Below are 25,480 nucleotides of genomic sequence, written 5' to 3'. Positions count from 1 at the left end.
GTGTTAGTTTCTGCATTTTCCATTAAGCTGCCTCAGCACTTTGAGATAAAGAATTGTTTAAATCCTAAATGAATAACTTAATTAAAAAGCACATCTTCATTTAGACCTTTCTTATTTCCAAAGCTCTTTTGATGAAAATCATTTTATGCATTTCCAAAAATTCCTTAGAGGAACTTAAAGATCTTGAGGAAAGGACCATGTCTTATCCTGTCCTCCCTTCCCTCAAGGGTTTAAATATGAGGGCTGTCAGAGAGCAGCCCATTTTCGTTTATGTGGACTAATTTTGCTGGTAAGTAACAAATTATTTTAGTTGAATTGGAATGTTATAAAACTCCATCAGTCATTTATCATTATCTTGCCTCTATCAGACTGTGCTATTTACCAATGTTGTTTTGACTGTCACCAAGAGAGTTAATCATCTTTTATTTTCAATAATAAATTATTTCCTTGTTGCTACAGCCCACCAAGTCCTGTCAACTGAGGGAGAATTGTTTTCTCAGTTGCTATTGCTTTAGGTAAAGTACCAATTTTAAAGCACTTCTCCGCAGAAGCATAAAGTTACTATTTTGACAGTTCATGAAATAGTGCTCCATTCTACTCTTTAACTTGATCTAATATACCATTTACATTTATATGGCTTAACTTTTTCAACTGGCTTCCTCTTTTTCTCATCCCCAAACCCTACATTCTGGTTTTTGACTCATCTCATAGTCCCTCCAGTCAGTCTTTGCCAGGTAAATGCACTGTTAAAGTGAGCTTTATCAATGAAAAACTGAAGAATTTCATGTATTGATGACAGTATTTACTATAAACAGCTTGCTTCTCCCCAGCTTTCAGAAATGTATTTTGTTCACATGAGTCCTATTAGAGCTGAAAGAGCATGATTGAGAAAGCTGCAATTGTTTCAGCTTTTTGAATGTGCCACAAGTGCTAGAATTCTGAAATACTGCCTTTGGCAATGATGTGTAGATATTTCCACCTGCAAGAGTCATTTTAAATGTTTAGGTTTTGTCTCCCGTTATGTGGCCTGTATCTCAGACAGGTCCCCTGCCACTAAAAACAAAAACAAAAACAAACAAAAAAAGGAAAAATCAATGAAAATTCAGCAAGTGTTGGGGGTACTCAAATTGTACTTCATTCTTCAATGATACAAGAAAGCAAGAAAACCGAGTTTGCCTTTTTAGGATTTATTTGGAGTCATTGGGGTTAGTAAGTGTTAAATAGGAAAGGATGCAATTGAAATTCCAGCTCAGTTATTTTATGTTTGTCACTGGAGGAAGCCAATTATTTTTCTGTTGAGCTACAGCTTGTTTCATTCTGTAGAAGACTAAAAACACTTTCTTGTAAATTACATTTTAAAAAATTTGAGTTTAAAGGTACAGCCAAGATTTCAATTTAAAGTACCTCATTGCATGAATTCCTTTGAGACACAAGTAATCATTCCTTAATCCCTTAATTTAATTGTTTGGTAAATACAAATTTATGTTTATGCAGTTTTCTTAAAGCAGTCATAGCAAACTACTAAATTCATGAGCCAAAATGCTAGTGAAACTCAAACCTACAAAGCTAAATTCCCTCAGTTGAACAAGTCCAAACGGGGAAATCACACATATAAATGCATAAAAACACACGCTCACACACACACTTCCTGTATCAGTTCTGTCTCCATTTGTGACCTCGTGTTTGCATTTAAAGGCAAGTAACTGATTCACATGAGGTAGGAGTTGTTAATTTTGCCTCTCAAACTAGAATATAAGCCACAGGAGGGTAGGGACCAACCTGGTATTTGTTTCAGATCTCTTGTTGTGTGGAGAGTATCCCAGACATTTGATTTCCTTAATTGTTGGCCAGAAGGTAGGTAATTTCAGTATGGAAAAAAAAAAAAAAAAAAAAAAAAACCCTATATATGTATATGTGTGTGTGTGTGTGTGTGTGTGTGTGCGTGTGTGTGTGTATATATATTTTTTTTCTTGCTAGGTTTTTTACTAGAATTATTTCCTACTCTTTCAAGAGATTTTTAGAGTATTGATTATGTCATTCGTGAAAGGTTTTAAAAACATTATTAGTATTACAAACACATGTGCATGAAAAGGAAAATTGATGCTTTTGAGCTTATCTCTTTATTTTCTGCCCACATGGTGGTCTGCCTATTAGGTATGGTTTCTCCACTTCTGATCCTGCTGCCCAGAGGCTATGTGGAGCTGTCACTTGAATGAAAGCTGCGTGCATCTGCCATGACAGAATCTGCCTTGCATTTACTTATTTATAATGAAAACATTTTTTTAAGTACAGAAAAATAATAGAAAATTCAAAAATGACAGAAGGGTATGAAATAAAAAGTTGCTTCTCAACCTCAGTTTTCTACCCATTTATTTTCCTTTTACAGGGCCAAATAATGTTTGATTCTCATGTTCTTGCATCTACTCCCAGAGACAGTTTACATATATAAGCATGCATGTGTGCGTGCACGTGTGTGTGTGTATTGTCTTTAAAAAGCAACAACAACAAAGCAGAAATGGTGGTGTATCAGCCAGGGTTCCAGTTGCAAACAGATGGCACCCTCAAATTAGGAAGATCTGAGGAGAGTTTAGTAAAAGAAGAACTTACAAAGGTATGGACAGAGTCAAGGGAAACCACCACAAAAGGGGAGAAAGCATAGTGCAGAAACTTGGGACTAGTAATTGCTATGTTGACTTGCTGGGCACAAAGGGGCAAGGAGAGGGAAGAAGTAAATCTTGGAAATGTCCTGAGAGACAACCTGTGACCTCCAAGTGAAGGACTCAGCCAGCTGGAAAAAATTCCACAGAATTTTCCACAGAGAGTGAGCCAGAGCACAAATACCCTAAATGTGCTCCTCATTGCTTCCCTTGTATACCGCTGGGTCTACCCATTGGCCAAACTTAATAGAAGCTTGAGGACAAGAGAGCTGGTTGATGTAGTCCATAAAGATGAGCCTCCTGGGGCAGAGAGTCCAGCGACCAAGGGTGGAGAACTAAGGGCAATAGAAGACACCCAGCCCAAGTAACTCTATACATTGGTCTCTACCTTGCTTTTCTTCTTGAATGCTATAGCCTGGGCTTCAGCGCTTATAAAAATAGCCACATGGAGTTGTCCCCTGCTTTTTAGTCATTGCATTGTATTCCTTGTTTGGATTTGTCTAATTTATTTTACTACTCTTCTCTTGATGAACGGTTTAAAAAAAAAAAAAAAAAACAAACCTGTTTGTCCTTACAAACAACACTGCAGTGAATTTATCAATGAATATCATGAATTTTTAGAAGTGAAAGTGCTAGGCAAAAGGTTATTTGCGTTTGCAGTGCTGATTGATATCAATAACACGTACTCCTGAGATGTTATACCAGTTTACATCCCAGCATTATGAGAAAGTTTGTTTCCCCATACTTTGCCCAGCTCACTGTGCTATCTGACTTACTGATCTCTTTCAATATGCGTTAGGTGAAATACGGTATGCATTTCTCTTGTTAGCAATGAGGTTGACATGCTTCACTTTTAGACCTTATTCTCTGGTGGCATGGTCAGGAAGTAATATTTAAAGTAACTTTTTTTAACACGGTGTAGAGCACTTACATGATATGTTTCCAATAAGCATTAATAATGATTTTAAATGGCATTAATTCTTCTGGCATTTATTGAGTACTTACTATTTAAAAGCAAGAATTGTAAGGCATTGTCATTTCACAGAGATTTTACAGTATTAATTACATCATCCCTGAAAGGTTTTAAAGTATTATTACAACAAAGATATTTGCATAAGAAGGTGAATCAATGCCTTCAGGTCACTTGTCTCTGTTTTCTTCCTGCACACACTATAGTCTCCCTGTTAGCTAAATGATGGTTTCTCTAGTATTGGTACCCCAGAGACCATGTGGATTGTCACTTGAAGGAAAGCCCCACACTTCTGTTTTCTCAAGGTGTAATTAGATAAAGCGTTAGGGTTCAAACACATTTTTAAAAACTAAAAAGAAGGTATTGTATTAGAAGTTCCAATTACAGTGTGCAATAGATTTTCAGCAAAAAGAAATATTTCTAAAATGTTCCTATCTTTGGCTCAATCACAAGGTGTTTGTTTGTTTGGTTGGTTGGTTATAGTAATTGGCCAAGGTATCTGATTGGCTTGGGGATGTCTTTCTTTCCTGAAGAATTATACAGGGAATCCTCCCAGATTGCTCGACTTGCTTCTTTGTTCTGGGTGGGAGGAAGTGTGTGACTAGCCAATAGCCTTGTCCCTCCTTGTCTCAAGGGTCAGAGCTGCTGTTGCCAGCATCACAGGCCACAGCGGCTTTCTGCCAGATGGCTGCCTCAGTATCTGACTCGGAAATGCTGCAGGCAATTAAAAACCTCCTTTCAGAGAACGAGTCTTTCAATTCTGGGCCCATATGGTGATCAGGGCCTCTGGGTTTGCAATCATTTAAGAGGTCAGGCCCAAGAGAAAAGCATATGGAAAGAACTGGAAGATGAGAAATGCCTGTAAAAAGGTGAGGAATAGGTATTTAATTTCACTAACTCCAAAATGAGCAGAGAAGGGGAAACAATTATTAAAAACTGGGTTCTGCACAGCCTTCCCATTCAAATGCGACATCACCCGGGGAGCAGCTCCCTTCCTGTCCGTAAGGTCAGTTTTGTGTGTACTTGACTAGGTCCTGATACCCACTTATCTCATTGTTGCTGTGAAGGTATGTTGTAGACGTGATTAACAGCTACAATCATTTGACTTTAAGTAAAAGAAATTACTCTCTACAATGTGAGTGGGCTTCGTCCAATCAATTGAACAGCCTTAAGAGCAAAAGCTGAGGGTTCCCAGAGAAAAAATACTGCCTCAAAACTGCAGCATTGAGTTTTGCCTGAGTTCCCAGGCTGCCAGTCTGCCCTATAAATTTCAGACTTGCCAGCCCACACAATACCACTATGCTACACCTGCAGGTTAAAAATATTCCCAAAGTACTTGTGTATTAATATTTGAGAAGCAGTACTCTAAAACAATAAATTCTATTCACCAGTTTCCATGGATTATTCTTTGAGATGTTACATTTAATTGTGTCAATTTCAGTGGTCTTACAATGAATATGTAACACTAAGCAAGACATCCACAGGCGTTTGTAGAACAAATAAATGTCTAAGTTTCCCCCCACAAAAATCATTCCAGAAAACAACAGTAGGTAGATACATGAATTCAATGATACACAAATGCATGAATTCAATGATACGTGAATGCATTTCTGACAAGTGTTTATGATTATTGTTAAACTTTGAGATTTTATCTAATGGTTCAGCTAATAATAGACACTATTTCAAAGATTTGGACTAAGGTCATATTCAGAATTTCTAATATTTATCTGAAATAAGTCTAAATCTTATTAGGCTGCTCATCTGACTCTCAAAGATGATAGTACAGTTCCAGAAATAGACACAGCTAAGCAGGCAATTCATATTCTCAAGACCTGGAACCTCTGTCTGTAGCAGTGAGTGTGGGGAAAATGTGAGATAAAATGGGGAAGGTGGTATGACCTAGAGTGAAGGTTTTGATATTACTCATGGGCTTATTTGAAGAGAAGTGAAATATTATGGGCCATGTGATACTGTCATATGCTGAGAGGTGCTACCCATGTTCACTTCCTTTAGTGGATGGCTTTCTAGGTGACAGATACTCTTATTGGAACTTCTTTCTGGAGAACTTTATGAATAACGAATTTGCCTGTTGGGGTAGAAAATTCTCTAAAGAGGATTAGCTGCTCACGGAGAGTCTGTAGGGATGAATCCAAGTACCGTCATCTCTCGGTACCCATGGGGCATTGGTTCCAGGACTCCTCGAGGAGACCAAAATATACAGATGTTTAACTCCCTTATATAAAATTGTGTAATATTTACCTATAACCTATGCACATCCTCCCATATCCTTTAAATCATCTCTAGATTACTTATACCTAATACAATGTAAATTCTGTGTAAATAGTTGTTATATTGTGTTGTTTAGGGAATAATGACAAGAAAAAAAGTCTGTACATATTCAGCACAGCTACAGCCATCTATTTTTATAAAAAAATATTTTCCATCCACGGTTGCTCAAAACCACAGATGTGGAACCCACAGATACAGAAAGCTGACTATATACTGCCTTCATATGAGAATATCTTAACTAAAGAGACTTAGACTAATTTCACAACCTGGATTAAAAGTAATGTTGAAGTTGGATTAGGGTTTGCTATAGGGTTAATTAGGTGGGTTTTGTATCGTTACTTAGAGGAGTGCCTTTATTTCTAACTATGCACGTGTATATACTTAGTCTCCTTCCCATGCCGTTGGCTTTGTAAACATTATGTATTAAACATAAGGAGATGTTGTTTGATATGTGAGGTCATGACTGGTAACATCTTTTCCTGTGGTTTGGAGTGCACAGATGCAATGTCCCATGCAACAAATGACTGTTCACCTCCCCTCCCACTGGCCCTCATCCCACGCTGACCAGCAGTATACTACTAAGCATGTTATTAGTGACTCGAGGATTCTGGGGTTGACTTGGGATGCCTTAACTGGATCCTATGGGCCTGAGAGAATCTGCGGACCTTCTCAGATGACCTGCAAATTTTGTATTTGTTTATCTTCCCCCACTCCAAAATGTGTTCATCAGGCTTTTATCAAACTTAGGTGACCCCAGCAAAGGTTTAGAGTAGCTTTGCCCTCCGAACTTAACTACCTATCCCACCAGTACCGATGGTATGCGTAAAAGGACCTGAGGGCCTCTATCACATAGAGGAAATACTGGTTTAAAACAAAGGTTGGAATGTATGTGACCTCAAGGGCTGCCCGGAATTGTTAAGCTGGGGAGTCTCCTAGGGTTAACTAATAGGGAGTCGCTGGCTGGTGGTGAACATGTCCTGCATACAGGCTTTTGGAAAAAAATTCTGGTTAAGCTGAAGCAGTGGTAGCTTTTGGTAGCTTCTGCTGTAACAAGGAAAAAAAGGTGGCATCCCTGGCTGGATTCTTGTGAAGTGATATGCTGTATCTTAGGCAACTTTCCTTGTATACAGTGGGTGCTCAGCATGTGCACATTCTTATTGTGCACTGCCCCTCCCCACATATGTCTGTGTCTGTATGCAGTACAGTTGCTTGTTTGGCTTTTCTTCAAAATTCAATGGAGAGGCTTTCTCTTGGTGGGTCTACCCGTAAAGTGACATGTATTGTGTGTCTCCAGGGGACCCATTACGGTGGTGTACCTGGAGCTGTGCAAATTGGTGGACCTTCTCTCTCTCTTTCTCTCTCTCTCTCTCTGCCCAGTCTCTCCCTCTTTCTTTCCCTCTCTCCCTCCCTCAGTCCCTCCTCCCTCCCTTCCTCTCCCTCTCCCTTCATCCTTCCCTTTCTCTCCCTTTCTCTTTCTTTCTTTTAATGGTCCTTTTTTCTCTTCCCTGTTGATTGTGTTCTGCAAGCATCAGACTTAAACCATTTGCATTTGTCAACGCATCTGTGGCCACCACTGCTCCCAGCACCCATCTCATCTGTTTTCATTTCTGTCTTATCACTGCTCACTCCTGTCACTCTTCATGTTTCTAAGGTTTTGCTAGAAAAGGACTGGCCAGCACAGAGAAGAATTTCTCTCTATCCGAGGTGTGAAAGAGCTAATCACCTCTCCTTGGGGGCATTTTTTCACAAGGGTACTTCTTCCAGCTTTATCCAGGTGCTGTCCGCTCAGCAGCATAAGTTGTATATGTGTTTGTGGTGCTGGGGTGGGGGTCGGGGGTTGCTGTTTTGTTTTCTGCTTATTGTGTTTTTTTCAACTAATTATAGGTCAGGGTTCTCAACCTTGGTTCTACATTAGAATCATCTGGGCGGCTTCTGAAAATCCTGGTGCCTCAGTTACCTTCCAGAAAAATTAAATCAGACTGTCTGGGAGTGGGACCCCTTCAGTATTTTTTAAATTTCCTCAGGTGATTGATTTCAACGTGCTCTCCAAGTTGGTAACCACCAGTCTAAGCTAAAATTCTAAAATGTTGGAAGGCTGAATTTCAAGTCATGGAAATTTGATTTTATATTTACAAACAACAAACCTTCCTAATCAGCAAATAGGTGCTTGTCCAAAACATAACCTATACAAAAAATATATATGTATGAAATAAACAAAACGTGGTTTCACTTTTTTTTTTTTTTTGCTTTAACAATGTTAAAGAAACCTAAAGCGTTATTAGTTGTTTCAAAAATTGATCCAAATATAACCATGTTAGAAAAAAATACATGTTCATTGTTGTGTTTCTCCCAAATTTCACACACAGTTCAGAGAGCATTTCTGCCTGTATTTTTAGCTAAGCATAGAGCTCTTGGTCTGGGAGACACTGAGAATTTCAAAATAGCTTGTTACCTAAAAATATACTTCCTGAAATGAACTTGAGGCCCGAGAGGGATGAATGGCTTTATTTTTTTTCTTCTATATTTACTGTTACCACAAGAAAGCAAATCTTAAATTTATATATCTTTATATTTTTAGAGACCCAGGAAACAGGTGCTATGCCCAAGCTACAAAGACAGTTGCAGGACAAAGTATCTAAGACAGAAACCTAAAATTCACAGGACAGAGAGTGACTGTGGAAGGGCATTGGACGTGTTCCTCTCTAGGCAAGAGCAGAGGGAACACGAGGCTTTGCTTAGGCCTAAGGGTTATGCCTTGGAAAAGTATCTCACAACTTTCTATGGCCCATCAACTCCTCCAGTGCCCCATTTCGGTCTAAGTGCTTAATATTTCTTAGTCTAGCATGTAAGTATTAATTCATGTTTGCTGGTTGGGTGCCTAGTAGCCTTATCATACTTCACTGACTGTCCAAACTAATGTCTTTAGTTAACATCATCACCATCTCATTGAGGAAGAAAATGGGGAATGGGGTGTTATACCTTTATTTAAACTGCCCCTAGCTTGCAGCATGTATTTTGCAAAGAATAGTCTGTCTTCCATATTTTATTGAATAAATGGGAATGAATATCACATTTATAATCACACTCCTCTCTAATCTGAGTAAAGAAGCTCTATATCCTATCCTACTTGGCATCAAGGGCCAAACATGGACTCCTTGTAGTCATCCTGTGTTCACTCATTTATCCAATAAACATTTCTTATACCTTCTATGTGACAGGTTCTATTCTTGGCACTGGAGATATAGTAGGTAAATGAGGTGGAGAAAGTCTCATGGAGCTTACATATTTGTGGGTAGATTATTAGCAAGTATGTGATGCAGATAGTTTGTGCAGACAATACAACAGAGTCCTGTGGTAGTTACTTGCAGGTTGCTGTAGCATGAAGAGGTGGCATTTGATCAGAGACCAGAAAAGTGACAGGAAGCTAAACAAAGGTAATAGCAAGTGAAAGGCCTGAGGAGGGAATGAACTTGGCTTCTTCCCAGAAAGGGGCAGGAAGCTGGCCATGGTGGTGGTAAGAGAGAGGTACGGAAGGTAGATCCTTAGGTGGGTTCAGCTTTTATTTGCTGTGATCATACTCCAGTGCCTCCAATGCTTGGGATTGTGTCTAGGAGGCACTCAGTAAGTGTTGGTTAATCAACTGATTTCCCTCAAACACAGAGAGAAGTCAGTAGAACTAGTCCCTTGAAAAGAAGACCCTTATAGCTCTTTCAGGAATAGGTCAGGAAGATGGTGGTAAAGTCTTGTGCCTCCACCAACGGTTGCTCCTTTTGTGTGGCACTTCATGACTCTGTGAGTTTGTAACCTCCCTGCCCAGCTGGGCGGTGATGCTCGCCTGGCTCCCACATCCTCTGCGCTGCCCTCTATTTTGGGTCACCCTGACTTGGTCTGTTTCCTGTCTTATTCACCCAGCTAAACTATAATTTCCTTAAGGGTACTTTTATTTGTGGACCCAGCACTCCGTACTATGCAGGGGCCCATCCAGGTTTCTTTATTGAATGATAAGGTTTTTGTAGAAAGTCAGCCTTATGACAACCGTTGACAAAAGCAAATGGCTACTCAACCACCCCAACCCCTCACCACCCCTCACCACCATACAATGGATTTTATTACAAATTGCAGACATGAGGGAGTTCTAGTCTTATGTGAAGGAATTATTTTGCCTTTCTTCAGATTCATTCCATGACATCAAGTTCATTTGAAATTGCATAACATCTTCAGGAATTCATTGGCAGGCTGCCTGGCAGTTGGATAATCATTTAATATATCTTTCTCTCTCCTCAGTTAACAATGACATGATGGTCACTGACAACAATGGTGCAGTCAAGTTTCCACAACTGTGTAAATTTTGTGATGTGAGATTTTCCACCTGTGACAACCAGAAATCCTGCATGAGCAACTGCAGCATCACCTCCATCTGTGAAAAGCCACAGGAAGTCTGTGTGGCTGTATGGTAAGGAGCCTTTTAAGAAGTTATTCTTTCTTTTCCCCTTTTTACATAATGTATTCTCACAGTACACACAGTCAGTGTATCTCTGTCCCCTAAGTGTAAACACCTGTTCCATTTCCCTTTCCTTTAGACCATCTCTCTTTCGATTATTAAATGTAGTTTCTAGGGTGTTCTCTGCATGTACATGTACATTTATGTGGGTATGTCATGGTATATAAAACGATCTTTAATATAATAAATCTGGAAACTCTTTCTTATACCAAGAAGAGGGATTTGCCACTTAGTAGTCATTTAACCGACACCTCCTCAGTACCCCATAGTGAGACCAGGAGCTTTGTTCTCCTGAGGCTGTCTCAGGTCTGGAAGAAGAGGTGATGAAAGGTTGGCTGTTGGAAAAGACAACCACCTGCTAAAAATGGGGAATCTACTTGGAGAACCAGAAAAACAACCTATTTTTTCAGTCAGAAATCCTGGTTATATCATTCATATAACCATTGGACTAGATATGACTTATTTCTCGGCTCAGAACTACATATTTCTTTTTTTTTTTTTTTTTTTTTTTTTGAGATGGAGTCTTGCTCTGTCACCCAGGCTGGAGTACAGTGGCACATTTTTGGCTCACCACAACCTCTACCTCCCAGGTTCAAGTGATTCTCCTGCCTCAGCCTCTCGAGTAGCTGGGATTACAGGTGGCTGCTACCACGCCTGGCTAATTTTTGTATTTTTGGTAGAGACGGGTTTCACCATGTTGGCCAGCCTGGTCTCAAACTCCCAACCTCAGGTGATCTGCTCGCCTCTGCCTCCCAAAATGCTGGGATTACAGGCATGAGCCACCATGCCCGAACAGAACTATATATTTTTATTGGATCACATTTTCTTCTCTCTCTCTCTCTCTCATTGCCTCCAACTCATATACACATCTCAAATAGTAATTATACATACACAGTGGATACTCATGAATCAACTGATTAATTCATGGTTATAGATTGTGAGCATGAACAAGAAATAAACAACCTTGATCTTTAGAAGAGTTGCAATTTTGCAAAAGTACATAAATTCATTAATGAGATATGACATTTTGCAGACTTATTCTGATGTTTTTAATTTATTGACCATTTTTTAGAAAGTAACTTATGTGGCTCCTGGCTAGTTGACAAACAAGAATATAAATCCAAATATCTCTCCCCCTTTTTTGGGAATAAGTCATTTGAGACCCACAGACCTTGTAAAGCTAGCCTTGATAATAGATCTGGAAACTTTACAAATTTCTGTACATACCAGGGGATGAACTGGTTTCTTAAGAACTGAAGGAATGTTAACAGCAAAGACCTGTCATGACATACTTGCCAATATGATGTGATACCTGTCCATGTCCACTTCTAGGTAACGCTTTCAGAGAAAGGATTTGGACAAAGAGTGTGTTCAGAGGAGAGGGACCAGTGTGGTTAGAGGCCTAGAGATCATGCTGTCTGAGGAATGGCCTGGGCAATTAGACATGGTTAGTGCAGTGAAGGGAGATCATGGGTTCTGCTGATGAAATTGAAAGGCTTTCAGGTAGAATATATAATAAACATATTCTGCATAACTCTGAAGGGTAGAGGGAGGATCCATATCATTTGCAAGAGGGCAGACTTGTGCTCAGCATAAGTTTAGACATTTTCACAATCATGGTTTCCCAACAGCAGAACAGGCTTCCTTTTCTGTAAGCACCAAGTGAAGTTCAGGAGAGGCTGGATGACCATGTGTCAAATAGAATGCAGGAAAGATTGAGACACCAGACTAGATGGCCTCAAAGCTTCCTTCCGTGGTTTCTTAAATATCTACGGTGGTGTGAGCACTTACTTCTGCCACCCAAAAAGGCTCTTTTAATTAAGATTTTTGTTTTTCTGACCAGTAATACAAACCCAAATCATTGAATGTGAATCAAGTCTCTCTAGAATAGAGGCTTTGCTAGCCTCAAAAAAATGTGAGCATGTCGAAGAGAGGAGGCCTCCCTGTTTTTCTGTGTCCCAGCTATAAAGGGTAAATACAGTGAACATTATTTTGACCTGTCTTGGCCCAAGAAAATTCTCCTGTGAAGCCAGGGGTGTTGCTAATGAGAAGGGGAAGTGTAGGGGATGCTATAGCGCCCTCCTTGATCCTCCTTCATGACCAAGGCACTCACTCCCTGGGAGTGTTGTCTGTTGAAGGTTCACTGCTGAGTCTTCCCTCCAGTGATGGGAGCTGCTTCCTTCACATTGGACACCTTTCATGGATATCCAGCATCCCATGGCTAGTTGATGCAGAGAAACACATTCCTGGTTATTTTGCCATGATGTGGGACATCTTTGAAGGACCATCTCACGTTCAGAGCTTCCAAGGCATTCACTGAGGCCTTTGCTGCAACCTGCATTATGGTTTAGCTTTTTCCTTCTGTGCAATACTGCTGCCTTTAGTCCCTTACAGATGCATCTCCAAAAACCTCCTGCACAGAACTCTCACAGCCTCAAGGTCTGTTTCCAGGAACCCTAAACTAAGACAGGAGGCTACTGTAAAAATAGCCAGTGTGGAAACCGAAAGGCTCTACTATGACTGTAGATTTCAGTGTTTTTTTTTTTAATCAGTTTTAGTGTTTTTTATTCATTCATTCATCATTCACTCATTCATTTATTCATTCATTTAACTAATGTCAGTTGTGTGCCCATTCCATGTAAAATGCTTAAGCTCCTTCCAAGGATAGAAATATTTTATAACCAAAGTTGTTATTATCATTATTATTATTATTATTATTAAGAGGGAGTCTCCCACTGTTGCCCTGACTGGAGTGCAATGGCGTGATCTTGGCTCACTGCAACATCCGCCTTGTGGGTTCACGCGATTCTCCTGCCTCAGCTTCCCAAGTAGCTGGGATTACAGGCGCACACCACTATCACCCGGCTAATTTTTTTGTACTTTTAGTAGAGATGGGGTTTCACTGTGTTGGCCAGGCTGGTCTCCAACTCCTGACTATGTGATCCACCTGCCTCGGCCTCCCAAAGTACTGGGATTACAGGCATGAGCCACCATGCTCTGCCTCCAAAATTAATTTTGTCATGTCGGTTCTTCTTTCAGTGGAAATTGATAACCTCTTCAATGGCTAAGAGTAAATGTTGTGGGACAAAAAAAGTCCGTATTTACTTCTTTGTATTTACCTTTCCTATGCTCAGCTGTATCCAAAAAGGGTTTGAAAAGTTAGCTGTGCCTGGCTGTTACAGGAGTGAGTGGAGAAGGCAGTTAAGGACTTTACCGGGTCTCAAGTGTTACAGTTGTTTTCTCTCTGTGATTTTAGTTCTCTAAGTAGCTAAGAGGTGGAAAACCAGAGGCTCTGCAAGAGCTGCCCAATAATTATAGAGCAGCTTTCTTTCATGGCTCACGGTTCCTTCTTTGGCCTCTATAAGCGTCACAAGGAAGAGGGACCATGCCTTTCCGTGGGCACAGCATACCTTCATTTTATTACCAAAACCAAAAACAACCTACACACACACACATACACACAGACACGCACAACTGTGGGGGCAGGGAGGAAGGCATTCTTGTTCCATGACTACAGCTGATTTGAAGACTGCCCAGTAGCTTTGGGGTTTAGGATGGGTAGATTTCGAAATATATGTGATTTGTTGTATGATTATGCCAACTTTCATTTAGTTTCATTTGGTGTCCTGATAGCCACCCTCAACCAGTTATTCTGCTTGTCACTCTTCCTGTCACAGCAGGGACCAACTTAACAAAGCTTTGCTCCTCTTGTGTCTTTCGGAATTCTAGTTGCAGAGCCCTTGAGCCCCGTCGCAAACAGACACATGTACCTCCATTGGAGTCAACTCTGGGCTGCATGGATGTCAACACTGGCACCATTCCTGCCTGGGCTGTCCTCACCCATACCCTTGCCCGTATCTCTTTGTCAACAGATTGTCCTTTAGTGTCCTTGACTTAAGCACTAAAAAGGAGGTATTGGTCAAAGTTGCTCTTTCTCTCATGGGGATGGCCCCACATGTTTTACAGGTGCAAGCTGTGTCTTAGCTGCTTCTTGCTTCTAGCCTGCCTTCCGTTTTCCTTGCTGTGAGCAGTGAGCCTCTGTGCATGGGGCAGGGAGGATGAGGGGAAAATTGGTGAGCGAGTACATGCTCGCATTGGCTCATGTCTGCACTCAGAATCTTCATAGAAGATTACTCTAGCAAAACTGACTGGTCCAAATTAGCCCTTCCTTCCGCTCCCTCTCTAGACAGAGAGAATGCAATTCAAGACAGCAGGTATTTTGCATCTAAAAATGACAGAGGTGAAAGGGAGGATGTCAGATTAACCTTGTTGGACAGTCATCCCAGATAGTATGTTCATGAGGGAGCAGAGGGAGCTGGATAGAGAGGTGATGCCCTTTGCCAAGAGAGCCACAGTGTTCTTCTGTTCAATTATAATAGTGGGCATTAATCATGTTGTTTAAAAATCTAATGTGCCCTGAGAGCCAATTGAGCATTTCCTAGGACCCAGGGAAAATTCTGTGTGAGAAATTCTCTGAGCCCTGGGCTAAATTAGTCTTCAAATATGTGCTGTGAAGGGATACTAAGTGTAAAAGTAGTTAGTTTATGACAGCATAAAATATTTCATTGAACTGTAAATGAAGAACACCCTGAAATCCTTTTCCGTTTCATGTATTTATTTATTTATTTTTTTCTGAATTGCTCCTTTCTGTAATTTGGGAAAGACTGCAATTCTTTATCTGGGATGTTTCTTCCCGTTTTTCTCAGCAGAACCAGCTGTTGACAAGGAGTATACCCTTTGCAGGCAATGCTCTGGGGCCCAGCAAACAAAAAAAGAGGAACTGTGACTATTTCCCCAGGCATGCTCTTTGAAAACAGTATAGCTAGACAGGACAGATTTTGCCAGTTAAACTAGGGGTGTGATGTGAGGTTTGCATTACATTCAGGATAGAAGATTTAAAATTATCCTGAGTACCTAGGAATGTTCTTTTTTCCCATGTGTTCCCCATTAATGATTTAATTAAGACTTAAATGTGTAAAATTCTCCACCAGGACTGCCCCCATGGAACGCTGTCTGCTCCAGGTGATGTTTATAACCACAAATGGGTTCCGAGAATAAACAAAGGAAAAACAGAAAAAAGTAGAAAAACATAGGAGACTATAGGACAGCCTGCGCATGCTGGAGAACAGGAACCAGCTGCCGTTGTTAGGAACAACTTCATGAAGGAAAAGTATTCCAGACTGCCTTTCTGACTGGAGGCCAAATTATTCATTTATTCTCTTTCTCTCTCTCTCCCTCTCCCCTTGCTTCCAATGAATCTCTGCACTCTAGGAGAAAGAATGACGAGAACATAACACTAGAGACAGTTTGCCATGATCCCAAGCTCCCCTACCATGACTTTATTCTGGAAGATGCTGCTTCTCCAAAGTGCATTATGAAGGAAAAAAAAAAGCCTGGTGAGACTTTCTTCATGTGTTCCTGTAGCTCTGATGAGTGCAATGACAACATCATCTTCTCAGAAGGTGAGTTTTCTTCTCTTTAAGGGTCTGGGATCTGACATCTGTGCCAGTTTTTTGCATCCTTGGTCTGCAGTGTCACAGAGCACATTCCTCCTGTGGTGGATTCCATACAGTGGATTAGGAGCCCATTCAGCTGGTGGAAAGACGGGCTTAGGGAGTAGCAGGGTTTGTTCTGGTTCTCATCAAATATGGTTGACTGGGGCAAACATTATTATTTGTCTTTGACAAATAGTTTCTTTCATCTAGAGCAATGGTTCTCAAAGTGCAGCCCCTTGAGCAGCCAACATGAGTATCACCTGGGAACCTGTTATAAATGCAGATTCTTAGGCCCCACTAAATCAGAAACATAGGGGGTGAATCACAGCTATCTGTATTTTAACAAGCCCTCCCAGTAATTTGCTGCAGCTAAAATTTGGTAACCATTGTTCTAAAGATTTGGATGGGGTTGTTTAATCTTAGAGGAGGACTTTCTTTATAACTGAAGTCGTTTCTTGTACATAGTCCCAGGATTTGTCTTTAGGGTACTTGTCATCAATCCCATATGAGAGAAAAATTGAAATACAGAGAGGAAATAATAAGCTTACCCTTGGATAAAGGGTAAAATAAAAAGTTTACCCTTTGAAGTCAGGAGAAGAGTAGATTAGATACTAGCCTTCATCTTTGCAGTTCAGTGTTTACTCGGCTTGAAAGAAAGGCATAGACTCAATTTTTAATAAGAAGAGTATTCAGTGGCTTAATTATAAAAGTATTATATGCTCTTCATCAAAAATTTCAAACAATCCAACAGTGTGTGGAAATTAAAAATGAAAGTACATTTCCCTCATCCCCTCACTCCCACTGCAACAGATCATCTGTATTGACAATGTATTAGATGCACATATGTCTCTATCATTCATTCATATTATCTTCCACTCGATCCTCTCTCCCAATCACTCCCTCTCTTCCTTTCTCCTTCCCTGCTTTCATCCATCTGTCCATCCTTCCATCCATTCCATCCAGTCATCCATCTTTCAGTGCAACTATTTGATCATACTATATTATTTTGCCATGTTTTTTAAACCCAACCACTTTTACAGTTCCTTCTAAACAAGATAGAACACATAGATATACTGTACATCTTTTAATTTAGTCTCAAATTTCATATTATCTCCCATGATGGATCTTATCATGTCCCTGTTGATGGATTATGTTCCATTTTTCCACTTAATGCTACATTGAATAGCTTTGTAAAAATATCTCATGCATTTGTGCTAATATTTCTGCAAAGCAGATTGCCAGAAGTGAAATTTCTAGATTACAAGTATGTGTATTTTAAATTTGAATAAGCGCTACTAAACTATTCTCCTCCCAAAAAGGATGTGAACATATGGATTTCCATGTACCTTCTCTAGCACTGGGGATGGATAAGTCTTTCAATTTTTACCGACGTGATAGTATAAATAAATATTAATAGTACTCTCCTGGTTCTAGGAATGTAAATTCAGGGAAGGAAAAGGTTAGTTTAGTCAACAATAGGTCTGATTTAATTAAAAAATCTTTTTGAAACACAAGTGCTGGCTCTATACACCCTATCTCTGTGTCCATGTGCATTCCACCTGCGAGAAGAGATGTGTCCTCGTGTTTCGTGTTTGGTGCTCAGTAGCACTGCAGATCCAGCTTGTTCTCTTCCTGTGTCCTTCACCTACTGCCATTCTCCCTCTCTTCCTGCCCAGCTTCCCCCAGGCCAACTTCTCAGTGAACTGAAGGCAGGCATGCACTCTTGTCAGGGCAACACTTTCCAGGTTACTCTTCCTTCCTATGTTCTCATCCTATAAATGGTCAATTTCTCTCCTTTTCTTTTCTTTCTTTTCTCTTATTTTCTTTTTTTTTTTTTTAAGATGGCGTCTCATGCTGTCGCCCAGGCTGGAGTGCAATGGCGCGATCTTGGCTCACTGCAACCTCTGCCTCCCAGGTTCAAGTGATCCTCCTGCCTCAGCCTCCTGAGTAGCTGGGACTGCAGGAGTGTGCCACCATGCCCAGCTAATTTTTGTATTTTTAGTAGAAAGAGGTTTCACCATGTTGGTCAGGTTGGTCTCGAACTTCTGACCTCAGGTGATCCACCTCCCTCGGACTCCCAAATTACTAGAATTACAGGCATGAGCCACTGTGCCTGGCCTCATGTTCTTTATGTGATTTGAGTTAGATGGAAATCTAAATAGATTAAATCACACGAAACATGGTAGCACCTGATATTCTGACTTACCACGTCAGCTTTCTTCAAGTAGTTCACCTTTTAAAAGAAGACCTAGCCTAAGCCAAAGGAATTAATCTCTAATAGCAGAATACCCAGGCACGTTTACTGGCACTGAAAAAACTTTTCTCTCCTTTTGTATACTGGCTTTTCTACAGCAGACAAGTTTATTTCCTCCAAAAGGACAAAAGTTGATAAATGGCCTACAAGTTGGATCTATATTTTATTATTGAATATCTTTGTCAAAATATCTCATGTGTTTTATATTTTACTATAAGCCTTGTAGGTATTAATGACTTCCATTTTCGGAGTATTTCAACTCAGGTGATCATCATGGGCATCCCTCGTTTTTCCTCTTATTCTCAGACTTTCTTATGAAGTGAGATGATAAGCATAAACACAGTTTCTCACTGTACAGTACAGGAAGCCTTTCACAGCTGATGACTCAAATGTCTGAGTGATTTCAGAGTCTTCTAAAATGCTCCAGGAGGTGGGGCGGGGGCGGTGTTTGCTTTTTAAGCATCTGTCTTCTCTGTGATGGGGTATTTCTTCCACCTAAAACAGCAGACATTAGGAGCAACATTTTGTATTCCACTTCTCCTCTTATTGCCACCATCTCTTCTTTATATCAAGGAATGAAAACTGTTTTTTTTTTTTTTTTTCTTGAGACAGAGTCTTACTCTGTCACCCAGACTGGAGTGCAATGGTGCAATCTTGGCTCACTGCAACCTCCGCCTCCTGGGTTCAAGTGATTCTCCTGCCTCAGCCTCTCGAGTAGCTGGGATTGCAGGCATCTGCCACCACGCCTGGCTCATTTTTGTATTTTTAGTAGAGATGGGGTTTCAACATGTTGGTCAGACTGGTCGCAAACTCTTGACCTCAGATGATTCATCTGCCTCAGCCTCCCAAAGTGCTGGGATTATAGGCATGAGCCACCGTGCCTGGCCGGAATGAAAACTCTTAATGTTGATTTCTCTACTCCAAGTCCAACAAGGTAGTGAACACAAGAGCTATGAAGTGCACTGTGGCTATATTATTAGTAGCACAGTACTCTTGCTGGCAAGTTCCTGATCTGCAGCTACACAATGGATGATAATTATGTACATCTACCTTTTTTAATATGTAAGAAAAAAAAGGTTGAGCCACAAGATTTTCTTTTAAAGTATGGATCTTTATTTCTAGTGATACTATTAATGACAGTTAATATTCAGAGAAAACACGCTGTTGCCATGCAGGGAGCTCAGCCCTTTCCAAGCATGACCTCATTTCATCTCATAGCCACCCCATGCGGGTAGGCACTGTTAATATCCCTATTTATGCATGAGAAAACCAGGCTTGGAGAAATTTAACACTTTGTCTGTGATCGAACAACGAGTGAGTAACAAAGCTAGTTCTTCAGACCACTGAGGTCATGGTTTTTAGAATGAAAGAGTTAAAGAAACCTTGCTGTTTTTTTCTTTGAACCGGGTACCTACCTTTAACCCTGGAATCCCTCCGTGGGGCCTAGTGCCAGTTCCTGTGCCTTCCTACAGTGACCAAGGGCAGGCACGAGTCAAGAAACAACTAGAATGGGGCTGGGTCTGCACTGCACAACTGTTCTCTCATATTCTTGCTTCCCTCCCAGTCTCTGAAGATTCCCTCCTGCCAAAACATTTTGTGTAGAATTCCAAGGAAATCAGAGTCTATCCCTGTACTAACCAACATATAAAATTCCAGTTAGAAGAGAAGTTGTTTGAATTGGTCATGATGGATGGCCTGGTGACAGCTGTCAGTCAGACGAGACCTGATGGGCACCAGGACTGAAGGCAGCACAGGAGGTAGGAGAGGAAGGAATCCTGAGCAAATAGCCACCCTGTTTACTTGCAGATGACATCCCCACTTTGCAAAGACATGATGTGGTTATTGATCTCTCACTGAACCTGTAAGAATCAAACACAACAACTCAGTTTTTTTCATTTCATAAATGGTTTCCAAGTGCAGTGAGACGTTTAATTTGCAGAACACTGAGTGAAGAGGTGATTTCTGCTGGTTTAGGTAAGAGAGAAGCAGTCTAGTGTAATACTCAAGAATGACCCAGATCTTCTGGATTTAAGGCTTATTCTACAACTTATTAGCTCTGCTATGTTGGACCAGTGACTTGACATCTCCATGCTTCAGTCTCTTCATCTGTAAACTGGAAATACAAAGCAGGTGGGAGGTGTTGTGAGGACTGAGTAGATTAATGCATGTAAAGTGCTTGCAACATTGCCTGACATGTCACTGTTAGCTGTTAGCACTAGTTGGGTTTTTTATAGAGGGCTGGTGACTTGTGCTTGTCTGAATGCAGGAAACCAGGCCTGTGTAGCCTTAGGTCTGTTCTCACACTGAGGTTTTGTAGTTGAGTGCTGACTGTGGTGCATAAACCGAGCATTCGGATACCTACATATCACACCACAAGGTTTTGGAGGGGCTCACTCTGCTTTAATCCCTGTTTCATCCAGTTTCTCTTTTTCTCCACATGCCCTCTCAGAGGCAAGGGGAGCATGCTGAGTCTAGAATTTCTAATCAAAGCTAACCACATCCCTGGCATTGTTGGATAATATTACAAATTAGGCACGTTGTTCCTGTTTTGACTCAGAATCACAGCAGGAAGCAGCTAAATAAAACTGAAACAACTCACAAGTGCCTTTCACATCAGTGATTAGGGTAATCGCAGTTCTGTACTTGCCAAAGGGATTCATTCCCTCTTCATTTTTTCCATGGAAAGCTTGCTTTGGGCCACAAGGCCTTCCCTTTGAATGACTGTGCCATTATTGGTCAAGTAGTGCTGATAAATGGTACCTGTGGGTTGTTGTGGGATATAAGGAGATGATGCTTGGGAGCACCCAGCACAGTGGCTGTCACACAGTAGGTGCATCCTTTCTTACTCCTTCTTACCCTGATTAAGGAGAACACTCTATGCCAAGGCACATACCTCTTCTGAATGGTATAAATGGTTGCTACTGAAATTGTCTAGACCAGCAGCAGCAGGATCACCAGGAAGCTTATTAGAACTGCCAACCTTGGGCCCTCCGGGGCCTATTGCATCAGCATCTGCCTGTAACAAGGCCCTCAGTGATTTGTTTGCACACTGAAGTGTGAGAAGCACTGGTGTGAACTCACCAGGTAGGGATGGAACCAGAGATGGAGGTCTTATTAACTTCATGCTAGTAACTCCCTGAGCTAATGGGCCCACGAGGAATAAATTTGGTTTAAAGCCTGGTCATTTGGAAATCAGCTAAATATACTTTACTCAGTCAGCTTGTGTAACAGAACTCTCCAGTGGCATGTGGGTGTTTTTCAGCAGTGACAATAAGGTTTATTTTTTGAATATACTCCATAGACGTTGTTCTGGTGTGGATCTTAATGTGGAGAAAATCAGACATCTTTTCAGTAGGCATTTCTTTTGTTTCTATGATCATGTTCATGTTAGTTTATAGTATTTGTATTAGTTTATCCGTGGGACTGTCCCTTAATATTTCCCAAAGCAAGAAGACATTTGTGAATGTTTTCAAGATGCATTGTACAAGATCCTGTTTTGAATCGGATCTACAGAGGAGGTGTTTGGTGGCCTTGGAAAGCCGTGGAGAGTAATAGTGTGGTGCTAAGAAGAGTTGGTCTGAATCAGTTCATTCCTGGGTTGTTTGCTAAGATTATCTGCTGAAGGTGGGTACATGGAAAACAAGATGATAAGCCAAGGAGGATGAAGGGAGGCATGCTGCTGGACCACTTCCAGCTTCCAAATGTCTGGATCTTGGCCATCCTGCTTTTCCTGCTAACTTAGAACTGAACTGCTTATTCTAGAAAATGAGAGGCACTGGGGCCATGTAGGAAAGGCCCCAAGTCCTGGACTTTCAGTAGTTTGTTTGCGGGACCAGGGTCCTACCCCTTTCCCAGTTGAATGTAGGCAAGGTGGTGGCAAGCCCATGGCCTAGGCTGTGGGAACTCATAGAACAACTATAGTGTTGATTGCTGCCTTGGATTGCAGCCTACTCTGAATATGCGCACCTGTGCTAACTACTTTCAGGTGTTGTTTCCTAGAATCATTACATTTCTATGATGAAGTGAAACCTGTGAATTGGCTCCTCCAGACTTTTCATTTTAATGACAAAAAAGTGGGTCTCCAGAGAGGAGCTGGGATTTTTTTCCAAGATCTCATAGTTTGTTCCTCACTTTTTGTCCGTAGGAGAGTCATAGAAGAACCAGATAATCTTGTCTCTTATAGAAGGAATACCCTTACCCTTCCACATTACCATGGTGGTGGTGTGTTTGCTTTTTTATCAGTCTTAACCTGTGGGAGGCCGTATACCTTACATAAGAGGCTACCTGTTCTGTTTACTGAACAGCAGCCCAGACCCACCACTCAGCATGTCCTTGGCAAGAAGCACAACCTCAGGCTGACACTGTTTCCATGTCCATGAGAAACGATGTGTACAAACGATGACCAGTAAGATGCTCATCTGTTGGGAAAACAACAGAGGGCAGGGCTGAGCGCGTGGCTTCCCTGCTGAGATCACCTGTGTTCAGATCCTAGCTCAGCCTTGTATAAGCTCTTGGTTCTTGGGAGAACTACTTCATCTGTTTTCCTCTCTGAAAAATGGGGGTAGAAATAATGAATACTTTTAATAGGATTATTTTGAGGATAATGTATTTATTTATGTAGGGAACTTGGCACAGCACCTGGCACAGAGCAAGCACTTAATACATTTTGACTGTAAATAGTTATTACTGTTCCACTAGATTCAAATTTCTTATTCTTATCTTAGCCAGATGAGTGAGGAGCTTTGTACTAACGTCATGTATTCGCCTCCCTGAAAATTCCTCCACCTGAGTCCTATTGAGGTGCTCGCCATTATAAGGAGTCCTGTGAATCAGTGTTATCTGTTTACTGTAAAGAATGCGGTTCACTGCGTTGTTTTGTTATCTTCATGAGGAAGCCAGGAGACATTTATTTTGGCTCTCTGTTTTAGAAAGGTGTTCTCCTCTTGAAGACCTGTTTGCCTCTGATCTTAAGGACACTTTGAAGCACACCGAGCAGGGGTCTGCAAACTTCTTTGATAAAGGGCAAGATAGTAAATATTTTCAGCTTTGCAGGGCAGAGTCTCCCTCGCAGCCACTGAACTCTTCTGTGGTAGCAGCCACAGACAGTGTGTAAGCGATTGGACGTGGCTGTGTTCCAGTACAACTTCATTTACAAAAACAGGTCTCAGGCCAACCCCCCATAGATATATTCATGTTTTTTGTGTTTCTCTCTCAAATGCTAACTATCAGAAAAGCTTAGAGGCAAATCTGAATCCTGCTTCTAGCAAATGTGTGCCTACACATTTAGTGTACTAATATCACCCTTGCTTACCAGTTTTTACCCTGTGTTCTCACATTTCTATTCCATTTCTCATAATTTTAGCTCCTATCTTGACTTTATCTTCTTTCACTCTTTTTTGTTGTTGTTTTGTTTTTGTTTTTGGAATGGGATAGGACTGTAAATAAATTGATTGTATCTTCCTAGCTTAGAAATCAGGACTTGAGAAACCACTTCTGACTCAAAGTTCAATCTATGTGGTTAAATAGGGAAGCAGACCCTAAGATGTACGCCCAGTGGTGCACGTTGCTGACTCGCAAGCTATGTGCAGGCTTTAGCAGTTGGTGTGGTGATGTGTGCTCTCTAACCTGAGATGTTGGGAGAAGGGCAGAGAAGAGGACTTCTTGTAGCCACAAAATTTCATTCCTTCCTCTATCATTGTTGTAGCATTTCTTTTAAGTGAAAACAGCCTTTTTGGTTTGCAAGCCTAACTCTGGCAGGAAGACAAATTATTTTTTTACAGTATCAGACACGCGGTTTCCTGTCTATGTTTAACTTGCTAGCAGAACATCTCAGCCAGCTGGTTCCCTCTGGACTCATTGTGTCCTTAATGTCGTTGCTTTACGGCATCCAGCAAACCCACTCTGTGTATTGATCACATGCCTTGAGCATTTTGTTGACTTCCGTTGCTTTCTGAGTAAGGCAAGTCTTAGAAATGCTGCCCTCTTTCTCCCAAATCTCATTTTGTGTTTGTTCAGCTCCAACACCAGGGAGCTGGCTTCTTGGGGAAATGGTTAGTTCTTGCATGTAAGAAATGAAAAGAGTAAATGGTGTTTTGGTAGCTCTGGGGGATTTTAGGTATGCTGCCTTGGAACTGTGCACTCACGCCTCAAAATAGCTGGCTTTCCAGCTGTGCATTTTTGTTTCAAAAGAAACAAACCAGATTTACTTTCTGGTCTAAATGCAGAAGGAAAACTAAGTGTGGAAATATGGTTGCGAAAAGTTGTTACAAGAGGAAGAAAATTATGGATGAAAGTTGCTAGTCTCATTCCTGAGAAATCAGTTATTTGAGGTGATGACTCAGAGCTGAAGTAGCCTTTGGTTGTGAACCTGGGTTAGAAAGCACACTTGGAATTCATCAATATGGCCCTGGTCTGGCCAAGGAAATAATAAAGATTTACATGCTAGAGGACACTGTGATTCAGTTGAAGGAAGCTTAGAATGTATTTGAACTGAATTAAGGCAAAAGCAACTCACTTTTTTTTTCTTAAGTAGCAAAGTAAACAAAGCTGCACTGAGGCCAGATGTGATTTCTGGTTGTGAATATTTGTACTCTAAAACCTCATTCTGATATGAATCAGCAGAGTGGAATCCAGTATGGACACAGGCTGTCTCAAATTCCATCCACTGGCTATGAGCGACCAAGAAAGCAATCGGACCCATACTGCTGGCGCTGTAGCAAGGTTCTGGTGGTTCCTCTGCAGCCTCAGGTCTCTCCCACTGCGGCCTCCATATGTTCCATAAACTCCACCCCCATGAGTAATGGCAAGAAGGGTGCACCGAGACTTTTTGCTGCTTTGCACGTGTCTCAGTGTCCCACCAGAGGGGAAAAAAGGCTCAAGGAGTTAGCTATCCACTGTGAAATTGACTTTTATTTCCACCCACATATACTCCAGAGACTATATTCACCACCATTTGGACATCTGGATGACTTGCCTTTGGAAAGCCTTTTTTTATTCTAAATCGCTCCTGCATGTTACCTGTTATGGAAAATATCAATTTTGCCATTACAAGTTATGCTTTTAAAAAAAAAATTAACTTTTAGAGAAATAATTTATATCTGCTTATCTACTTTTAAAAATATACATATATATGACTTTTGTTGCCTAATTAGAGGATATAGTTGGTTCCAATGTCAAAAACAATTTATCTGAAATTTAGTCATTAAAATTATTTCCATGTCTTCCATTTTCCAGGCCCCATCCTATTCAAATATACCTATTTCTTCCACCAGGCTGATGTAGTCATTCTCAGCCTTGGCTGCACATTGGAAACAC

At 40.9% G+C, this 25,480-nt stretch overlaps 1 protein-coding gene across 2 annotated transcripts in view; it reads left to right on the top strand.

Moving 5' to 3' along the window:
• TGFBR2 (transforming growth factor beta receptor 2) overlaps positions 1-25,480 on the top strand; it is an 86,668-nt gene that overhangs the window by 27,682 nt on the left and 33,506 nt on the right. For both annotated transcript variants that reach the window (XM_023192279.2, XM_023192280.3), the window contains 2 exons: positions 10,201-10,369; positions 15,689-15,879. In XM_023192279.2, coding sequence (XP_023048047.1) covers positions 10,201-10,369; positions 15,689-15,879 — 360 coding nt within the window. The remainder of the gene's footprint in view (positions 1-10,200; positions 10,370-15,688; positions 15,880-25,480) is intronic.

The sequence above is a fragment of the Piliocolobus tephrosceles genome, chromosome 2 (assembly GCF_002776525.5).
Source record: "Piliocolobus tephrosceles isolate RC106 chromosome 2, ASM277652v3, whole genome shotgun sequence".
Lineage (NCBI taxonomy): Eukaryota > Metazoa > Chordata > Mammalia > Primates > Cercopithecidae > Piliocolobus > Piliocolobus tephrosceles.
Note: the sequence above shows the minus strand (reverse complement) of the source record. Positions and strands in the feature narration are given on the sequence as shown.